The sequence below is a fragment of the Callionymus lyra genome, chromosome 2, assembly GCF_982586985.1.
Source record: "Callionymus lyra chromosome 2, fCalLyr1.hap1.1, whole genome shotgun sequence".
NCBI classification, from domain to species: domain Eukaryota; kingdom Metazoa; phylum Chordata; class Actinopteri; order Syngnathiformes; family Callionymidae; genus Callionymus; species Callionymus lyra.
The window spans coordinates 15,476,102-15,490,149 of NC_141819.1; the positions used below are offsets into that span (position 1 = coordinate 15,476,102).

Genomic DNA, 14,048 nt, shown 5'->3' on the forward strand with positions numbered 1-14,048 from the left:
TTTGTCTCAGAAATTAGACGTACAGTGGAGGCTTTTTCCTCTTCTCTTCCTTCACAGAAGATGGAGGGCTGGTGCTTTCACAGTTCTCTCCTTCACCCTTCCTCCCCCTCCACTTCTCCGGCTTGTCCTTGATGGCTCCGGTGCGTCGTTGCAGGTTCACGGCTCCGCCGTTGTCCCCGACACCGTTCTTCTCGGGCGGAGGATCCACCTGGTGCAAAGATAGTGTTGTGGGACGAACAGCTGCTTTGGCCTCCTTCTTCTCGGCCTTGTCCTCTTTCATCTTCCACTCCACAAACGTGTACTGGTCCAACTCCTTGCTGTCCACTCGCTCCTTCAGCCGCTCTTGGTTTTTGGTCTTGGGCGGGGATGTTTGGGGTTTGCTGGTGCTGGGGGTCGATGGAACTGTGGAGGCGGCTCGCTCCGTCTCTCTCTGATTGTGCTCCAGGCCTCTCCGCCTGCGCTGCTCGCGCTTCTCCTGGCTCCGGGATACTTGGCCCTTGTTCTGGGGCCGGACTCTCTTGTGCTCCGAGTCTGTGCTGCGAGTCTTATCCGGCGCCCGGGTTGGCGAGTTGGACTCAAGCTCTTGAGAAACCGTTGTGTCTGAAGAAGGTTCATCTTGATCGTCTGCGAGTCCCGTTTGGTTCCGCTCGTCCACTTCTTCCAGGTTGTTCTGAGGTCCAGCCTCAGCCAGAGTACCGTTAGTCTCCGGATCAGACGCCACAGACTCACCATTGACCTCGTCTCCTGCTTCGTGTGTCCACTCGTCCTCAGCGTGCGAGCTCTTGACCTCGTCTCCATCAGTCTCTCTTTTTACCTCCACAGGGATTTTAACCTCCAAGGTTTCTTCAGTCACCAACTCTATATCCACGTCCTCCCGGGTTTGTGGCTCCTCCGCGATTCTTCTCTCCTCCTCCAGTCTCCTCTCCTCCTCGGCTTTTCGTTCGGCCTCAGCTTCCTCCGCTTTTCTAGCCGCCTCCTCCTCGGCCCGTCTCCTCTGCTCCTCTTCAGCCTTTCTTCTCAGCTCTTCCTCCTCCATCCTTCTCCTCGCCTCCTCCTCTTCCTCTCTTCTAATTCTTTCCTCTTCTTCCGCCTTCAGCCTTGCTTCTAGCTCCTCTTCCTCCTTCCTCTGTCTATCTTCACGGATGGACTGACACCTAGAACACAAACCTTTGTTTAGTTGTCAACTTCTAACAAGACTTTTATGAATAATTAAAAGATACAAGTAACACAATTTCATTTATACACAAGTGTTGATTCTTCTTGGGACAAGGTAAAAGGTTTTTAATTTTATGAATTACTCAATCAATATAGAGCGTATAATCATTCCGCTTTGTAGTTTCCCAACATTTTGAAAGAATTTTGAGCATCGTGTTGACAATACAAACTTGTTCGAGATCAGTAATAAAACCAGAATTATTACATATACTGTAAGGTGCACTGTTCATTTCTGAAAAACTTAAAAATGATACTAAGTGGTCTTTACAGTAAAAAAACTAAAAATACAGTAAATTAACTTGTGTTTTTTTTCTATGTAGGCTATAATTTAGTACCTATTTGTAGTAGGTTAACAAGAATACAGAACTTCATTTTTCTGTCTGATAACTACTTGAAGGGATTTGCCGGAATGGGATTAGGAGGTATTTGGGTGGAGTCAGAACTCCAATCCTTGACATGCCTAGTGACTACAGAGCAGAGATATGGAATCAAAGAGATCCAGCTGACAACAGAAGCACAGTATTCTCTTGTAGTTCTCAGGAAACATTTACACAGATGTAGAAAGAATCTGAGAGGTGCAAGAAAAGTAGTTTAAAGTTCAACTAATGTGTTGATTTAAGTGTGTCTTAAATATATGTTGGACTATTGTATTATTAGTATGTGTCTGTTTGTACAAAACACTCTTTTAATTGAAATATTTACACTAGAAAATTATTTAAGGCGCCACTTCCTAATATCTTGTTTAACCACACCCACTCTGCATTGATTGGTCAAATATCAAGGTTTGTCACTGTGTCTCATCAATCCTGGAAGTTTTTTCAGACGGGGGAGAACTTTATAAAGTAATAGGTTCAAAACATGGTCATGATGAGAGACTTACTGCATCTTGGAGAGGAAGACTCAACATTTCAAACATGTGAGTCAAGAAAGTTAAACAAGCCATTTAACTTAACTTAGAGATTATTTTACCTCCGTCGTGCCGAGTGTCCTCTGACCAGAGCTTGTATTTTGGTGGCGCCCTCTCTCTGCCGACGAAGTCCAGCTCTCTGACTGTGTCCTCTCCACAGAGCCTGGATCGCTGTGGCCGCGCTGCACCTTCGTTCCTCGCGGCAGTACCTTCGCCACGACCGCTGCGAGGATGCACATCAGGTCAATGATAGTTTAATAACAGGGATGTAATTACAACGATAAAATCTTTCTTTTTCCTCACAAACTAACCTGGATCATGATGGCTGCCAGTCTCATGTCGAGGAATTCCTTCCTCAGGAGTCGAGCTTTGAACCAGCGCTGCAGGAAGATGATCTTCCTCATGACGTCCTTGTGCAGCGTGTCCTGCAGCTTCTGTCGCTCCAACTCTTTTAAGAACACCTGAGCACAAACAGAAACCCAAACAATCACGCACTTGCTTGGTTTGAGTAGAAAGTGTGAGTTAGACGTTTTACCTTGGTTTTACCAATCTGGTACGTGGTGGGGTCCATGCCCACTCTCTTGGCCAGCAAATGAGAAATGTCCTGCTTCGATGCTGTGGAGTTCTTTGGCAGTAAAACCCTGAATTGTTCCAAGAATTCCTGGAAGAAAAAAGACAAAATTTATCAAATTCTTAATATTCTACATTCATCATTCCTGCCACCACCTGAAGAATCTTTAAATTGAGCTACATAAGGGTTTGTCTTATCAGGTATCAGGGCCGAGTCTAGACAGGCATGTATGAAGGGGCAGCCACAAATCTTGAGGGGGCATTGTGCCAGGCCCCCTCTTGCCCCTGCCTAGACCCGGCCCTGGTTTGAGGGGGCACAACATTTATTTGAGGGGGCCAGGCCCTCTTGCCCCTGCCTAGACCCGGCCCCGTCAGGTATTATTATGGTAACCAATGGCAATTGCAGTTTAAATGCCTAAACACAGACCAGATCAAGAGTTAAATAATAAGCTCTGGTCAAACATTCAACATTACTTTACTGAACTAAAATAGTTAAAAAAAAACGTTTGCTCTTTTTGCTGCATGTTTTATTCCCTTGAGTATTACTGTGTCTAAATTCTAATGAGAGCTTTGTTTAGCTCTGAGCGACACATCCAGACGATGACGTACTACTCAAACTCTAATTTAAGTAACTACACATGATGTCACCGACCATCAGGTGGATTTGACCGTCAGTCAGTGTGTTTAGTCTGGAAAACTTTCAAACAGCGTGAAGAGGATTTGTTTGGGTGAGCAGATGTGTCTTCTCCATCACAGAGGAAAACATTTTTAGAACATAAAGTCGAAGGCAAAAGAGATGAAAAATAATTTGTGTTGAATCTTAAACACAAAATGTATTAAAAGTAAACCAGCAAATAAATGAACGAGTCAATATTTCCTCAACACAATAGCAGATGTCATATCTAAAAGATCATCACAGACTAGTTCATGGCATTTGAAAATTGTTATCATGAATGATCATAAATACCTTAATGTTAACTTTTGGCTCCATTGGTTTTTGTAGTTTGAAGTTTAAATTGAGAAACTCCTAGTTCGGAGTGGGCTAGGATAACATTTATAAGACGATGCCTACTTAGCATCAAGAATTCAGTGGCGATTTTTGTTTCTGACAAATAGATTCAATGATAAAACTGTATAAAATCTATAGAAAAACATGATAATATTGATAATCCCAATAATAATATCAAATCCAACATTTTACAAACCCTGAAAGAGCAAATATAACAAACCTGGAATGTATATTTGGCTCCATAGCCAGACCTCCTGATGCGGACAGTTTCCAGCATCCCAGTGTATCTCAGCTGCTGCACCACTAAGGCCTCGTCGAGGTGCATCTCTCTCTGCTCAAACAAGAACATTGTTATTACCCTGCATGCTCCCATTGTCAAGTGACACCTTGAGAAAAACCCCGACCTTCTCAGCATTGGAGCGGATACAACGGATGAAGAAAGGCTCTGCTCTGTTCAGAGTTTCCAGGAGCTTGGTGAGAGAAGTCTGAGAGACGAGAAGAGGAACGTTAGTCGTTCATCAACGAGACGTTTGGCTCGACTGTTCACGGGCGGTGGTGTCACCTGAAACTGGGCACTGATGCTGGGGGGCTTCTTCTTCTTGTGCAGGTGGAGAAGAGACTTGGTGGTGCGGTCGTGTAAAGTCAGACTCACGATGAACTTGAGGGAGCGAGAGTCCAACAGGTTCTGGAAAGGAATGATCATTTCACAAAACAAACATGTTATACAAGAAATAAAGCGCAGAAACAGCAAAGGCGTCCAACAAGGAGCTCAACTTAATTAAAAAAACCTCTTTGATTAGATAACCGTTTTGACTTGAATCAGATTGTCAAGACTGGAATTTGAACCTGCACCTCAGGGAGCACTGGAGTATTAGTCTAACTACCGACAACAAGCGATGTCACTGTTGTAGCAATATCAAAACATGATCTAATGATGTGTATAAAAACACATTTCGTTGACACAATCCTGTGGAAGTTGAGTTTTTAATATAGTTTTGAATTGAGCGATAAATGAAAACGCCTTCAAAACCTTATGTACGTTTTTCCTCTCATAATTACCCCCACCAAGGAGATTCAGTGTTTGTGTGTGTGTGCGTGTGTGTGTGTGTTGTGAGAGCAAGTTCTGTAATGCTACTGCCAACTGCTGCCTTTTTGAAGTTTTCAATATTATTTCAAATGTATGAAGCATATTTAATAATATAGAAAGATATTTTCAAAATTAAAGAAGGGAAATCATGGGGCAAGAAAATAAAAATCACAAAGTGGTTGTAAATGAGTTGGAGACCGTTTCTGGTTAAAATATGGTTCTCACAGGCAACTAAGAATAGTTCTTTAGCAGAAACAGTTTCAAAAGTGTAACTCTGTTATCAACTTTACCTTCAGTGAGTTAAACATTGTTCATAATCTCTTATTAGTAAATTACTTCCATCAAAGTCTTAAATACATCAAATTATCTAATAAATCCCAACATAAAATACAGAATCATTATTTGAAACAAGGTTTAAACTTTTTAAATAACATTTACATAAAAATAAATCAGGGTTTCCCTTAAGATGTTACCTTGGGGATGATCTGCTTCTGTTTTGTGTTCTTGTTCTTCCTGAGAAGGTAGAAGAAATATGTTAAGTATTGAGGGTTTCGAAACACAGAGCCAATCAAACGGATGGATCGGTGGAGATGATGGTGTGATTAGTACAACAATCGACTTCTTCATGCAGTGTTGAGTGAAGGAGTGCGGAGGGCAGGATGGACGACGGGCAGACATGAGGTCGTGATGAGCTCGATGTTAGCGATGAGTACATGAGGAGGTGTCGCCGTGAATCTGTGTTTAAGTCAACTATTACCCCTGCTGGAAAACACATGCTAACTAGCAACCAGCATGACCTCAACTCAACATTTTAAGAGACTGTCTGCAAATGTCAAACATGCTGAAGGCCACATATTTTCTGAGGACTTCTCATGCTTGCACAGTCCTCTCATGATGCTCGTGCTGCAGATGACACAAGCTTCAAGCCTTCAGTGCTTTTAGATGGCGTCAACTAAACCGCTGACAACACTGTGATGCTACTTTCACTGGATTAGATCTCAAGACAGAGCAGAACAGTTATTGTTAATTCTACGTATGGAAGGAAAGCTCATGTTCTGCCGGGTCCGAGTCGAGCGAGTGGAAGCGTCAGGTCTGCTAGCAGACTCACTGGAGAACATGTCGTGGGAAGCGGAGGCGACCCCAGGACTGCAGGAGTTTGCGAGGGTCCTCACCATCCAGCGGCAAGTTCTTAATGGAGCTGATAATCTGTGCATGCATGTCTCTAATCACACACCACACACAGACACATCGAAGAGGGGGTAGGAGAAAGAAGGACAACATAAATGGGTTGGGAGGAGGAAAAAAAAAAAGTTTGAAGAGGGAAACACTGCCAAGATGATGCCCGAGAAGGAAAGACACCAGATACCCAAGTGCAGAATGCAGAATAGTTGGGGGTCTGATATTAAACACATCTTAATACAACAATATTCATTGAATTTAATGCTTTTAACTCATCGATGGCACCAAAAAAGTAGTGGATGTTGTCTCAGTACCAGACTAGAGTTGAAGGGAGAGGACATGATTAGTTTCAATAGTGATATTTATAAGAAGACTCGGCAGCCCCAGTATTAAGTTATTTAACAGCCATTTATATTTGTGTCTCAATTATCATTTAATTCTCATTCTCATTATTCAACTTTACAATTTGACCACCCAACCGGGTCTGCTATATGCCTTCCAAAAGGGATGAGAGCAGAGGTTTCAAGATCAGTGTGAAAGTGACCAGAACCATTTTCTGTGATCATGCAGGGATGGGCTTTTGATCAATGAGAACAATTGAATTCATGCTGGTGGTAAACTGTGGAGGAATCGTTTGATTCTTTCTTTAATGGCAGCTTGTGGAACATTCAACATTGGATCTGGTGAGGTTAATTAATGGACCTGTCCCGACTGCTAAATCCATGCAACATGTTCCTTTACTTACCACGAGTGACCAAGAGGTGAGTTGGTGATGGGATGGGAGGCACAAAGACCTGACATTGACCTCTACTTCTCACTGATTACAGATCCGAGTGATTTAATTTGGAATTAAACCACGTTGGATCGGAAATGAGGAGGTTCGGGGTCAATGTTATAATAATTCATGCCGTTTCCAGTCTGAGAAAACTCCTGCTTACTTGATTGGATACAAGACATTTTTTTTCTATGAGTGTCCCTGGGCTCTCATTTAGAAAAATTAATAGAACCTTGGAAATCTGTAAGAGACTCGGACTGGAATAGGATATTAGGATACATAAGGATATCCAGGTAGTGTCCAGGGAGTTGGAAGTTTGGCCCTCATTGGTCTCACTGCTGCTTATGAGAGCAAAACTCCGATAAGATTTCCTGAATATTGTCTGAAATAATTAATATATAACACTTAAATTAAAAAATGGTAAAATGACCCTGACAATTGAATGCGTTTATCAGATGTTTTGAGGTTAGTTCAGATTTCAAATACAAGATTTATGCATTTATTACATGACCCTATTAAAAAACAGAGTCGACGAGGATAAGATAACATTATGAGCTAAATAACTTGGAAAATTGCTTCTCCGTTTTTTGGTGAGGCTTCACAATAATATGATAAGGAGTGATCTCAGAGTGTAGAAAGCAGCACTGAATCCCCAAATACCATCACATTGGGCTTCCTGCTTGGCTTTTTAATCTTAACTTTCTTCTTCAATTCACTTACTTCTTACTCTCATAGCTAGCAAAGATGTCTTCGAAGGCCTCATGAGGGCGCTCTTCTGAGTGATCAAAGTAGAAATCGAGCATAGAAGCTCGTCTGTGGAAGGGAGAAAACCGCACACACACCATAGTCACCAAAGGGTGTAAAGAGGAGGGGCTGGGTGACTGAGAGGACACTTTATTTATGTTCCTCCTTAATGAAGGAAAACACTCCATAATGTCCTGTGACAAAATCAAAAGAGGTCATGAGCTGGTTAAGAGCAGATCTGCTGATCTATCATCGCTTGCTATTCCATTGTTTCATGACACGATTGCTCCGTCGCCATGTTCTGTCGTCCTCCGGGAAGAAACACTTGAGTTTCAAATATTCCAAACAAAAACAGATGTCGGATTCTAAAACCACTTACTTGTACATTCTTTCTATTGGAGTATTGGCGCGCTGGAGTTCTCCTAGAGGGGTTCTAGAGATTGGACGGATGACACCTAAAAGAAGAAAAACTAAGAATTCAGGCAGAAAAAACAAACAAGAATGGAATGTTTGTGGACTAATATGAAGTAATGACGCATATATATAGATACAGTAGACGTGGAAATGCTTGACAGCTAACTAGCAAATTTAAAAAATGCATTACTAGTTTGAATAAAACTTGTTTACAATTTTTTCTCAATGTCATGTTGACCAAACAGGAGCGACAGGGTGATTTTTGTTGTCGATTTTCCTGAAATTTAGTTAATCCGGGTAAAAATGCACAAACGTCATTGAGCTACGTCTGAGTTTTTAAATATAGAACAAAATCCTTTAAAGCCTCACGTTTTTGACCTGATTGACCTCAAGCTGTGCTAAGCTAAAAGACTGAATGCGGAAAAGAGATCTGCAAAAAGCCGTTTGGGTGCAAGGAGCAACAAACATCTGACGGAAAAAGAACTATAATCCACTCTACGTTTTTGTTTTAATAAGAATTCTCAACACGGGTATTAGAATACCTGAAGTTTTGGCAGCCCAGGAGCGGCCGGCCTCGTTGAAAGCAGCCAATCCTCTGATGGTTGCTCTCAGAATTCCCCACCGGAACATGGCGACGGGGTCCATGCCGATGAGCTGCCGCACAAAGGCACGGTCGCTGCTCCTCAATAGTGCCACAATGTCTGGACGCATGTGGTCTGTGTTTTTTTCCCGAAAATCCTGGAGAAGTATATATAAAATACATGTTAAACTGTGTAACAAATAATAATCCTGAATATGCTCTCACCTTGATTTGATACTTGACTCTCCCAGCAAAGTGTTGAATCACGAATGCAGGCTCCATCACTGCTGTCGGGACAAAATATTTGTTGCCCTGGTGTTGCTGCTTGAATTTGGCCAGTAAAGTCTCATCGGTTGCATGAGGAAAACTGAAAATGAAGAAACAGGAAATACATTCAAAATTGACAAAAAGGTTACTTCTCGTCAGTGATTATCGCTTCCTGTTCCTACTTGCTCTCCTCGTCCAACAGATAGAGCAGACCGGTTGGCTTCTTGCTGATCAGGTGGATGCATCCGACGTTGTCTGTGTAGTCGATGTTGTGCCACGTGATTCCCTCGGCCTGGTATTCCTCCTGGAAAATAGATTTTTACGTTAAACGTTTCACAAATAAACATTCAGACCAAATGTCTTTTTAGGAAGAGAAGAAAGAGAAGTGAGATCAAAATAAGTAGAAAGTGAAGGAGAACAAAGAAAACAAAGTGTAAAAGGAGAAGAAAGAGGGAGGAGAAATGGATGGGAGGAAAAGAAGGAGGATATAAGAAGCAGAAGAAATAGAAGACAAGGAGAAGAAAATAAAAAGAGAAGAAATGAGATGATAACGATAGAGAAAATGACGACAAATGGATAAAAAAGATAGAATAATTGAATGAAAAAACTTTTATTTTGATTTGATGATGTAAATAACATTTTATCAAATCAAACGTTCAACAAAAATTACAAAAAGCGGTATCGAAAAAGTAAAGTAACATTAGTTTTTTCACTCACCTGCTCCAGATTAAAGATATGATGGTTGAAGTAATACTGCAGCTGCTCGTTTGCGTAGTTGATGCAGAACTGTTCAAAGCTGTTGGTGGTGAAGTCCTCGAAGCCGAAGATGTCGAGGACGCCGATGGACAAGCACTGGAGGACCATGAGAACTCTGGTCAGCGTGAACAATATTACAGATTCGACATCAAGCGGTCGCTCCTTACTCGGACAGACTCTGCCATGTCTCTCTTGTTGAGCAGCGCGTGATTGATGCGGAGGACGATCCAGTCGAAGAGGGCGCTGTAGAGAGATTTAGCCATGGAGTCCCGGGCTGTGATTGCCTGACGAAGAAACAAGACGCATTCGATTAAAGCACTTGTCTATGAAGAAAAGACAAATCCTCACCTCCGAGTGGCTGTAGGGCAGGATCAGCTTGTCGTTGACCGTCACCGTCTTCCTCTTCGTCAGCGCTTCGACCAGCAGCTCCATTTTAACCTGAGGCATCCCTGGTGGGTCAATATTCTGCTCATAGAAAATAAAACTTCTACATTTTACCTTAAGCAAGTCTGAGAGCGTCGCCAAGACTTCAGGAGGTCCCACGTCCAGCCCTTCGTCTCGGTCCGATGACTTGGTAGTGTAGGTGACGTTGCCCAGATACAATATGGCGGAGAGCACAGAGAAAATCCTGCAGCACAAAAACACATTTGATCAGAGCGGAAACAGACCAACAAGTACACATTTACATTTAAATGCAATACATTTGAATGAACTCTCAATTTTAAGTTTAATAGATGACTTGTTTTTTGTCTTATATCAAGATATAATTGCCATAACATTACAAATTACTTTAACCGTGTATCGCTTTGTGACCCTGGTCTAAGAAAGGCACTTTACACTTTTATTTTTAGGCACATAAATGAACACATTTATAACATAAAGGGTTTTTGGATATTCTCTAACACTTGGAAAATAGAATCATAAACAAGTAATGCTTTAAAATGAACATTCATCATTACGTCATAATGAAAATATATATATTTTTAAAGGCAATATGAAAAACAGATATTTTTCCATTGAGACTTTTTTTGTATCCAAATTTGCAGGCAACTGATCAAAAAGCGAGATTTAAACATTATAAAAGAATGGAAATATATTTTGATAAATACGATTTAATAGCAATGGATAGTTTAGCTTGGTAGAATACATTATTAGTGGTACAGCCGAGTTTCCTAGTAACGTCCACACAGTAAAAGAGTTGACAAAATAAAATAAAATCTTTTGTGAATCCCGTTTGAACTTCCTCTTTACGACAACATTAATAACACTTGAACGTCTCACAGTATGATTGACTCACTGTTTCTTTGTAGCAGGAAGGAAGCCGACCATCTCCATCGCCTGCTGGAGCCTCTCAAAATCATGATGGGGGTCTTCCTCATCTTCGATCTTAAAGTTTTGCTATAGAAAGAACATTTTCGATGTAAAATAAAGATCAAAGACATGCTTAAATAACAAAGGGCAAAGAGAGATTCGTGGTTATTGTAATTTGTGGTTGAGGGTGTTCAAGCTCGGTGTACCTGCTTGAGGTAGAAGTAGTCTTCAGGTGACAGCAACTTGAACTCTTTCCTTTCCTCCACTGAAGCTCCCAACAGCAGGTAGTAAAACACATGGTAGTTCCTGATAAGAAGACCCAGGTAATCATCATGATGCTCTTTAAAACATAATCATTTAAAGAAACTTTCCTTCATTAACTCGACACATTGTTTGTATTTCTTATCATCAATATTAGCCATTTCATTAGTGGAAACCGGACGTACAACATGTGACAGAAGCAAGTAATTATAGCAACAAAACTGCTGCTCAGGTACTGTGGTTTCCACTTCTGTTATCCTAGAACCACAAGAGTACACAAAGCTAATGAGTCCCAACACTAATAAAGGAAGAATTTCCTGTAGATGACAGTGTTCTTCAGAAATTATCTAGCAAATATATGGAGATCATATTAGTCTCACAGTATTAAAGTATTAAAATGTAATAAAACTACAAATTAGAAAATACAATAACTCACCATGAGCTAAGACACACCGAGCTACAAGTATGTGATGATTAACTGCAACAAAATCACTATCCAAGATAAATAGCTGCCCTAAAAGACGAGTTTGCAGAGAGTTTTTAAACAAACTGAGCTCGTCTGCTAATGTCTGCCCAAGTGTTCCCGGTTATCTGATGAAACTACAGAGCATTATAGGTTTAAAGTGTGTCACTGAGCTTTAAGGTTAAACTCCCAGTGTTGTCATGGGATCATTTATTTTAACTTCTTTGCAGATCCACAGGAGTGAAAGGTCAAAACCTGGTGTTGTCTTACCGCTCATTCTTCTCTCTGGAGACCAGTCGAGACTTCTCCAGGAGATACTTCTCTACAACAGCACTGGGAAAAGAGAGAAAGAAAGAAAGGGCAGAAACAATTAAAATGGATAAATTGGTAGTTTAGTGTGTTTCTGTGTTCGTGCGCGACGTAAATAAGACTGGTGATGATGGGGAAGTGGAAAGTCACAACAATGAAAGTGAGAACAAAGAGGCAAAGGTCGGCTTTCTTTTTATTGATATAAATATAAGCCGAGGCAAATCTTTTGGCTTCAGTTCTCCTTCCATTTGAAACACACCATTAAGTGCAATAAGAGGCGTCTAAAATCAGACTTTATGACTTCAATGGTCAGGCAGAGACACCAACTCTGGATCTTGTGACTGACCAAGAATAGACTCATGAAGCCAGAGTTATTGTTGAATTCATCTGCTAGACTTGCTGAAGCACCGACGTATTTTAGAGAAGACAGGGTTTGAAAATGTTGCTCTGCTGAAGCGTGGCGACTGAACATTCGATGAGATTGAACTGTGGTTAATTTGCTTTGACACAGGGAGTTTTGTTAATGTATTCCTGGATCTATATAGCGATCCACAAAGAGCACAAACGGATATTTCCACATCCAAAAATCACATGAGAACAATCGGATCTTTGAGCCACAACTCTGGGTAAAAATGACCTTTAATATTAAATGAAATTAATAATAACTTGCCCTAACATTTGACTTATTTTGAAACGTATTTAATGGGGGTAAAAATAAACATGGACATTTAATTTAAAACTAAAAAAAGTGTATTAAACCAAGTAAAAAACTGGGACAGTTATGAGGGAGCAAGTCTCTCGCCAGGTTGCTTTTATGGCGTTAAATCTTTGATGTAATCCAATGAATTCTTCATTAGTTTGACTTAAGTTCTGAACTCAAGCTTTGGTCTTTGCAATTGTACTTTACTGTTACACTGGCCAGTCCCTTTCATGGTTATAATTCTATGTATTAATGAGCATTTTAAATAAATGGGCAACAATCAGTTTCCACGTAAATCACCAGTGACACACTTTGTCCGATACACGTTACATAAATGAAAATGTGATTATTATGATTTTGATTATTGCCCTGGTAACTTTTCTCTCCATGGAAAGCATTCCGATGACAATCAAAATGAACTACTAAAATCCATTCATGCAGTCGGACGGTCACCGACTATACAACAATCTGGGCGGAGCCAATTCATTATCATGTACTACAGCCTCACGCCTCTGAAGCATGTGCTGCACCAAAGCTCTCTTTAGTCACCGAGCCACTGCACCCGGGAGAAGAGCCGAGTGCAAAAGCAGCCGTTTGTTACCGTTCCATTATGTGTCTGAATGGCTGCTTGAGTGAGAAAGGCGGCTTTTATCAAGTCCACCAAGCAAAACAGAGATGGATATCTGGAGGTTTCACAGCAACCCCCCCGGTGATGACGCAAAGTATTTCCTCGATAAAGAGGATTTTGTCTCTACAATTGAAATGTATTAGTCAAATAAAGCCACCCCTTTTGATTGGATTAGAGATCCTACTTTGGGTAAGCAATTCAATAGAACAGAATCAGACTGCGAGTCATTAGTGGATAATTAGGTTGAGGTGCTTTAAGTTCTATCTCTGCCCCCTCCATGTGCCTTTTTCACCAGTTTAAAATCTAATTTTGTCTTCACCACTTATCGAATTTGCTCCCGCAGCACATTAGGGGGAACCATCAATCCGACTTAAAGTCTTATTAGTGGACCGAAATGTTGTTGACGGCCGCTGACGCTTACACTGTAACAGCATTGAGTGACACTTCCCTTTACAGATGAGGAAGTGACACGTTCGAGCAGACTCGGACAGAAGGCTAGACCGGAGTCTGATGGCTGAGAATAAGGAAGAGCAAAGCAGAGCTTGAGAGTTTCAGCCCACAAACCCCAACACTGAACTGAAGACAACAAAGAGGAAGAGTTGTTGCGCTGCTGACAAAAGCACATTGCAATTGTGTTTTGAAAAAAATCATGTGAAAAGTGAGCGTGGAAAGTGCTGGCACTGATATTACCCTACATTTCTCTGCCAAACGCTAAAAGGAAACTTCTTATTAAACTATTATTTTGGCATATGGCGAAACATATCCAAGGCAGACAGACAAATCATTCCAAAAAAAACTCTTTGGTGGAAGTAATATTGAGATGATGATGTTAAACAAAAAATCTGCTACAATTTTAAAACATTTTCCCCCCAT

At 41.1% G+C, this 14,048-nt stretch overlaps 1 protein-coding gene across 6 annotated transcripts in view; it reads right to left on the reverse strand.

The window, feature by feature from the left end:
- myo9bl (myosin IXb-like) overlaps positions 1-14,048 on the reverse strand; it is a 53,854-nt gene that overhangs the window by 11,691 nt on the left and 28,115 nt on the right. For 3 of the 6 annotated variants that reach the window (XM_087783658.1, XM_087783657.1, XM_087783662.1), the window contains exons 6-26: positions 11,809-11,871; positions 11,021-11,120; positions 10,801-10,901; positions 10,002-10,131; positions 9,852-9,941; positions 9,671-9,787; positions 9,465-9,599; positions 8,930-9,051; positions 8,706-8,847; positions 8,443-8,638; positions 7,866-7,941; positions 7,463-7,555; positions 5,897-6,010; positions 5,262-5,301; positions 4,264-4,386; positions 4,106-4,186; positions 3,922-4,032; positions 2,658-2,783; positions 2,434-2,583; positions 2,185-2,345; positions 24-1,154 (exon numbers count right to left, since the gene is read on the reverse strand). In XM_087783658.1, coding sequence (XP_087639784.1) covers positions 24-1,154; positions 2,185-2,345; positions 2,434-2,583; positions 2,658-2,783; positions 3,922-4,032; positions 4,106-4,186; positions 4,264-4,386; positions 5,262-5,301; positions 5,897-6,010; positions 7,463-7,555; positions 7,866-7,941; positions 8,443-8,638; positions 8,706-8,847; positions 8,930-9,051; positions 9,465-9,599; positions 9,671-9,787; positions 9,852-9,941; positions 10,002-10,131; positions 10,801-10,901; positions 11,021-11,120; positions 11,809-11,871 — 3,402 coding nt within the window. The remainder of the gene's footprint in view (positions 1-23; positions 1,155-2,184; positions 2,346-2,433; positions 2,584-2,657; positions 2,784-3,921; positions 4,033-4,105; positions 4,187-4,263; positions 4,387-5,261; positions 5,302-5,896; positions 6,011-7,462; positions 7,556-7,865; positions 7,942-8,442; positions 8,639-8,705; positions 8,848-8,929; positions 9,052-9,464; positions 9,600-9,670; positions 9,788-9,851; positions 9,942-10,001; positions 10,132-10,800; positions 10,902-11,020; positions 11,121-11,808; positions 11,872-14,048) is intronic. The other 3 variants (XM_087783659.1, XM_087783660.1, XM_087783661.1) reach the window with 3 other exon arrangements.